The 7,304-nt window shown below is 42.1% G+C and overlaps 1 protein-coding gene across 1 annotated transcript; it reads right to left on the reverse strand.

Annotated features, from left to right (window-relative positions):
• Positions 1–5,003: 5,003 nt before the first annotated feature.
• LOC102704559 (annexin-like protein RJ4) lies at positions 5,004–7,304 on the reverse strand. The gene is made up of 6 exons (XM_006644134.1): positions 7,229–7,304; positions 6,120–6,265; positions 5,791–6,009; positions 5,480–5,695; positions 5,307–5,399; positions 5,004–5,210 (listed from the first exon to the last, which is right to left on the reverse strand). The coding sequence occupies exons 1-6, from the start codon at positions 7,302–7,304 to the stop codon at positions 5,004–5,006; spliced, it is 957 nt and encodes a 318-aa protein (XP_006644197.1).

Raw genomic sequence — 7,304 nt, forward strand, 5'->3', positions numbered from 1 at the left:
AGTTCCCTCTTGAGAGTTTGCATATTCGCCTTCCGAACTCGGTCTTCTCCAATGTGCATCTCCTTGAGTGCATCCCAAGCTTCACTTGCCGAATCCTTTTCAGCTATGCCTAGCACCATAGCCTCCGGCACCGCTTGGACAATGGCGGCGAGAGCCATTTGGTCCTTCCTCTCGTCGACCGCTTCATCGCCCTCCACCGCCGCCCACACACTTTGTGCCCGCACCACCACCGTTGCCGCTGCCACTACCGCAGTGGCTCGGCGGTGTGTACACTCCATCACCAGACATGGCTCTGATACCACTTGTTGGCCCAAAACCGGGAGACGCTGGCTCAACTGGGAGAAAGTCTTTCTACACCCCAAAAGCTAGCCCATAAGATGAGGGACTTCTCCCCTTTTAAGTTGGTGCCACTCCCTCTAAACTTTCAATTTGAGACTATTCCCAACAATCTCCTCCGTCACACATTGGTGCCCCTTAGCACTGACCGGCTCCACACACGAGCACTTACGGGTCTCACACCTGCGGTCCACTAATCGGCCCAACACATTGGCACATATGGGCCTCACACTCGCAGTCCACTGGGCTTCGGACTTACACCACACGAGTATGCACGATACTAAAGAGATTGTGGGCCCAACTCCGATACCATTTGATGGCCCAGCTACTCACTTGCACACAACTCTCTCTTTCTCACTCGATGAAACACACACAAAGAAACACACTGATGGAGAAGGAGGAAGCAATACACAAGGAAACAATGAGAGACTAAAGATTTTTTGTCACTGTGCACCCAGTGAACCACCACACACTTGTCTTTCTATTCTCTTATTCTCCACAGGTTAATCACACACTGATTACATGCTTTAAATAGCACACACACACAGCAGCACACTAGCAACGTTGGCCGCACAACCAGCCACTCATTCCATGACTAATTCACCCACTAATCATGTCTCCATACATGCAGCCACAGCTCCTTGCATGGAGAGCACTAACACACACATGCATGCATGCATGCTAGCTAGCTGATCCACTCATGCCATGACTTGCCTTGGCTGCCCCTCCGAGCCAACACTCACCGGATGCATGCAATCATTAACAAATACACACAACTCATGGCTATCACTAATCACACTAACTCACGCATACACTCACCGACTAATTCACTAACTTGCTCTCTAAGATAGACACGAATAGAATTAACACAAACACATGAACAAAAATAAGATTAACTCTAACATAAACAGGGTCTTAGAAAAGACATAGATGCCTTTAAAGGGGCCCATCTGATAAGCCAAACAACCATTCTATGGGTGTCATGGGCATTGGTTGAAGATACCTAATGACGGCCTTTTTCAAAGGCAACGTCATATGCTTCTTCCTAAAGCCTGTGTTAGTGGATAAACATGAGGCAATGGTGCCACGGTCGGATGTGCCCTCGTCGTGCTAACCACCGTCTTCTGCCATGTCGTTTCCTCGTGCTCCACAATGATGGTCACCCTCTTCCTGTTCCACCATGATGGCCGCCTCCTCTTACTCCACCATGATGACACAACACACCAACAATGTCACCACCAGGGCTATTGCCGTCTCCTTCCTCCTTTAGTGTAAATTCGGTTGGTGCTAGGCTGCTGCTAGTTAGGCTATCATTAAACACCACTTTGCTGGCTTGCAGACGCTGAATGATGTTGTCCTATTTCGCCTCCAACATATCTAGCTTCTCCAATTTCTCGAGGATGGCTATAGGCTTTTTGACCGATGCTATCCTTGCTTTCGGTGTTTGTCAACATAACCACAAACACATGTGTTTGCTCTGATACCAAGTTGCTATAATGGGATAGCCACCGCCGAGGAGATAGACGGGCAGCATCAGCCTCTAGGGAAGGGATGTAAAATTAGATTAGCATCTAGGGAAGAGAACTAGATTAATATTAATTCATTGCTTTTTGAAATAAATATACAATTCATCCTTATATAGATGGAGAGACTTAACCCTAACTAACCTAGTCTAATATACTAGTACAATACCAAGGGTACTGTTCATCCGCTGGACTTTGGGTTTGTGGGCCTCCACCTCTTGGCCCAATGCTCATAACACCCATGAAATCGTGAAGTTAACAAGCAACTTTCTTGTACCGCTTTTCTCTCCATCAGGATTTCCCTAGTGCACAAGGATACAAGAATAAGCAAAACTTTAGTAGATGGAGCTCTGAAATATTTACGACCGGGAAATAAGCTACTGTTAGCAATATAAGATCGACTATCCATCTACCTAATCGTTGTTTCCTATACTGGGATGTACGAAGATTAAAAACATATAAATGATGACATAAACTAAGTACAGAGTATCTTCAAGAAGGACCAACACCTAATCAGCAGGACAACCAGCTTGCATTGTAAGTCTGCAACTGAGAAATAATCACATGGTTGAAAGAAAGGGAGTTATTCACACAAGGGTGGCTGGTCACTTACAGAAATCATCAACAAGGGTTATGATTTGTAAAGACATGTTAGAATCAACAAAGTTCAGGATGTAGTTATAAAACTTTTCGGTCTAAACTGTGTACTCTGTTGTATAATTGCTTAAAGTTGGCCTGGACTCTACAATGGCAAAATATAGAAGGCATGGTTCAGGTTATCACTATCGACCGTAACAGAAAATTGTCATTATTTTCGACAGTCACTATGTAACCTATGTTGCAATTCCATCAAACACCTTGAGGGCATGAAAATTTCCGGTACCTAGGTTACTAAGGATCAACATACAGAAAAGGGGCATCATTTCTTGCTTGTTGCTATGAAAATACAACAACTCCCCTGCTCACATGTGCAGATAAAGTAGTCCACTCATCCACTGCCATGATCCCTGAATCATACTAGGAGTTCCATAATCGAGAAGGGAGATGATTGAAAACGTAAATTAGGATTTCCCCAAGAACATATGTAAAAATAATGTTAGCCTGAAAATATGAGTATCCCGTAAATTTGTCAAGTCATTTTATAAAAGGGTTAATTGGGTTCATGCCAATATAAATTTAACTGTTTTGAAAAATACCATTACTACTTGACTAATTGTAAAGACATCATTACAATTTCCGAACTATTCAAGATATACCACTATGTACCCCTTTGGCACATTTAGAAAAAAAAAATTGGACCACTGCCCTCCCTGCTATTCACACTCCCTCTAGAAGACCGTTGGAAGTGCAGAGGACAATTTGATCTAAAAAATTCTAAATTTTCAGAAGGGGATGCAGTGACATATCTTGAATAGTTAATAACATCCTTCTAGTTAGTCAAATAGTAATGATATTTTTTAAAATAAGTAAATTTATAATGGTATGGATCCAATTAACCTTTATAAAAAAGATAATGGAAGCTTTACTAAATTCAATTAATTATAAACTAAGTCCACCGCGATGCACATAACCAAAACACACGCGCAAAAGTAACTAAAAAATATAGGAGCAAAAGAAATTAATGACTATCTAGAATGTTCAACAAATCGCAGTCTACAATAGGGGCAGCGTGCTAAAAGCAGGAACCAGGTAGCAACTCATGGAAAGATGAGGAGGAAGAGAAGGAGCAGACTGCAGCGGTCCAGGTGATGAGGTGACAACATAAGGGCATATACAAAGGTGTTTATTAGATGACTCTCTCAATCATCACGCAAGCAAATTTGGTAACGTGGAGGAAAGAGATGAAAGGAGAGAGAAACGTTGTTGTCATGCATGACAATGGCTTAGAGTCGACTTTTAGCATTTATTAAAGAAAACTTTGTTGCATCAGGGTGTATAAAAATATTTTATTATATTAATGAATAAACCATACCTGACTCTACACGTATCATTATAAAATAGACTCTTGTTACTGACGTGGCTTGAGATAGAACCCACAATAAGCTCTACCATTGAACATGTCCTAAGGAGTTGTGCTATCTAGAGGAAAGCACGAGGATAGTACTAGTACATGGCCGTGAAGGGGCTTAACGGGGACCCTCAGGTGCATTGGAACTTTTCTTTGGCCTAGCCTGCTTGTGGCCTTAGCGCACCATATTTGGATAGGAGCAGAAACAGTTATGGAAATGTTTTTATCATAGACGTGAAGGGAATAGCTACACCTAATAGTAAGATCTAATTTTCCATATATATATATATATATTTCGTGGAGCCTATTTGAAGACTCAGAATCTTCATACGTTAAAAGCTCTTTTAAAATATAGAAAATAAATATAAGTCAGAAGCTAACTTCTCGTCGGCAGTTTATCATAATCTTAAAAAGCTCCCAATCAGGCCCATAGGAAGCTTGCACCGTTACATGGGATCCTCCTCCCGATCTGCATTTGTAGCTGGAAACGTTCAGTGGTGCTTTTGCCATTACGAAAAGCGCTGGCGTGTTTTTGACTTGCGAAAAGCGATGAAAACATTCACATTTTTCTCAACATAATGTGCGTGCAGTTCAGATTGTTTTCCCTATACAAATCGCTTCATAACGGCATGTTTAGAGTACAATTTAAAGGCGTGTTACTGCTTGTCATTTTAGTAAGTTTAAAGTATTGGGTGCCAAAAGCTCCGCTGTGGAATTTATATTGTAGTAGTCGGTAAATGCTCAATCCTTGTGACAGGGGCAGTTCATTTTGGCACACGAGTCTTTCTTAAAAAGTGCAGGTTTTAGTTTTTCTGTGGATTGGCCACAAGATTACATTTCCGACATGAATTTATATCAGAAGAAAAAAAAAACTCTACCTGAGAAAGCGTCAGCTTTATACACCATCAATTCATTTGGTGGATTTTTTGTTATTGGCCAACCTTACACTAACAAAATGATTTTACTATTCAGTTCATGCAGAGCATACATATATATGAAGCATGAAGCATACTCTCTTCAGGGTACCCGGGTTTTCGAACAGATGAACTTACTACTAATTAATAAGCAGCCTTATTTAGATATACTGTTTATATACGGCAGAAGTCAAGTATTGGATGTTTTACTACTTGATCAATTCAGATGCCACTCTTCCCAAGCAGAGCCATGAGGAAGCTCTTGTAGTCACCAGAGGTGTCCTTGGCGATGGATTGCTCCAGGGAAACCGAGGCCCTCTTCTGGAACGCGTCCTTGATGCTCTTGAGGTCCTTCTCCGCGTGCATCACGATCACCCGGGTCAGGCTGTCCTCGTCAGTCCCCGACTTGTGCATCGCGTTCTTCAGGACCTGCGTACGTACGTACGTGCAAAATATGCAGTCACCAGCCAAATTCAGTTCAATTCCTGTTTATCTGCATGCTTAGCAAAACTTCTTCGTCCTCACCTTCACGAAGTACTTGTTCGCATCAGAGATGCACCTCACCGAGGTGCGCAGCGCGTGCGAGTAGCCTGTGGGATCAGCTCCACAATGCAGTGCCTAGTGATCGGAATGGAGCATGCAGTTGTGTTAACCAACATGTGCACATATATTCAGAGGATGAAGAAAACTTGACGTACCTTGGTGATGCTGCTGCCATGCTCATCTCTGAACCAACCGAACGTGGCATTGAGTTGTGCTCTGCTTCTTGTACCCACGATCCGAATGAGCTCCCCGTGATCCGTCTCGCTGCTGTTCATTACAGTCTCGTGGAGAATCTTTGCCTCTGATTTAGCCAATGCATCATTCACCTCGTCGCCGTCGTACCTGTAAGTGCTTACTAGAGCAAGCAGAAGCTGAAGCAGACGAGGGTACCAATACGTGAGCTCGCAGCGCGACGAAGATACACAGAAACAAAGGTAGCTGCTCTGCAGTTGCGGCGAGTACGCACGCTGCGAAGATTTCCCGTGGCGCGAGCGGCGACGTCTTCTTCCAGGGAGCACTTGTAGAGGACGTGGTAGGCTCGCTTGACTGCCACAAGCTCCGGGGAGGAGTTCACGCACGCGATTTCGACGATGACAGGGTAGTCCTCATGGATGCATCTTGTCGCGGTGTTCGCCATCACGGCCTGCCTCTCCACAGGGTCAAGTACCCAGTGGTACATTGCTCTCTGCAACCAAACGTAGTTAAGACGGAAAGAATCACTTGATCATTAGCTTTGATCTACTAATTTGAGTTCTTGGTGTTGCTGTTGTGTCTCTGAATATCTGCAGCACTCACCTCGAAGTGACCTGAAAGTTCAGACTGCAGGCGCTGGATGAAGTTCTCGTTGTAGTTCTCTTCATAGGCCATTCTGATCTTCTTCCTCTGAGTTGCGTCCCGGTGAGCTAATACAGCTATTACTGTCCGCTCATCAGTGCCCCAGCCTGGACCAAAAAAAAATGGTTCACAGAGATCAATGCAGATTTTCCAAGGGAGAAATGTAGAGAGAAAACAGTGTCACTGGCTGAAAACCTTTTCAAGGTTATTACCACTCCCTACCCCCTCAATTTCGGGTAATAAGATGTTTTGTTATGCTCTCTATTTATCAAAGAACCAACAATTTATACAGTAGCGTATACAGAGGTGGTCCTGGTGGACACGGAACCACCAAAAAATCATAATCTACGACACAATGCATGCTTAAAAAAAAAGAAAAATAACTCCTATGAGAAAAAAAAGGAGAAACTCCATTGATAATATAATATGGTGAATTTCTTGATTAATTTTAACTTGTATTGTATATTTTGTATGATATATTTATGGTATTTTACAATTTTATATAAGTTTGACCACAAAAGCTTAGAATTATATATACACCACTGAATTAGTATCCATATGAATCAAATGGACCAAAACATTGAACTAGATGTAACAGCTACTTGAGGTATTCCTAACGATAGCGGATAAAGGTCATAGCAGTTTGTCAGTTGCCAAAAAATAGTTTATTTTTAAAACCTTATATATGTGTTCTTGCTAATTTAAAAGCAAATATTAGGAAGTAAAATACGATAAAAAAACTATACGATTAACTCTAAATTTAACTTCTAAAATTATTTTTCAGTGGTTTTTTTTCTATAACCCTACTAGGGTCTCCTGTAACCTTTCTATGGTTTTTCTTCTTCTTATATGAATATACACCCCAAATGGAGCATAAAAAAAAAGATAAAAGAAGGGGGTGCATATTTGTAAACATAAGCGATAAACAACAGATACATCAACTCTAGATAACTAAATCTGAAGTCCCTTCTTTATTGAACTTATAAACTTTCCGTGAAGATTGGAACCTATTACATTACCATATAGCCGTAAACTGGAACATCGAGGAATGAAATACACGAGATTATAACCTTGGAAAGCCTTCAGCAGTGCATCGGCATCTTCAGCAGGAGTAGGGATAACGGGAGGAACTACTATCGTTGTCAT

Source organism: Oryza brachyantha, chromosome 1 (genome assembly GCF_000231095.2).
Source record: "Oryza brachyantha chromosome 1, ObraRS2, whole genome shotgun sequence".
Classification (NCBI taxonomy): Eukaryota; Viridiplantae; Streptophyta; class Magnoliopsida; order Poales; family Poaceae; genus Oryza; species Oryza brachyantha.

Coding starts and splice junctions, on each gene's coding strand:
- LOC102704559 (XM_006644134.1), bottom strand. CDS start 7,304: ATGACAACGATAGTAGTTCCTCCCGTTATCCCTACTCCTGCTGAAGAT. Junction 6,266..7,228: donor ACTGCTGAAGGCTTTCCAAG/GTTATAATCTCG, acceptor TTTTTGGTCCAG/GCTGGGGCACTGATGAGCGG. Junction 6,010..6,119: donor AACTTTCAGGTCACTTCGAG/GTGAGTGCTGCA, acceptor GTTTGGTTGCAG/AGAGCAATGTACCACTGGGT.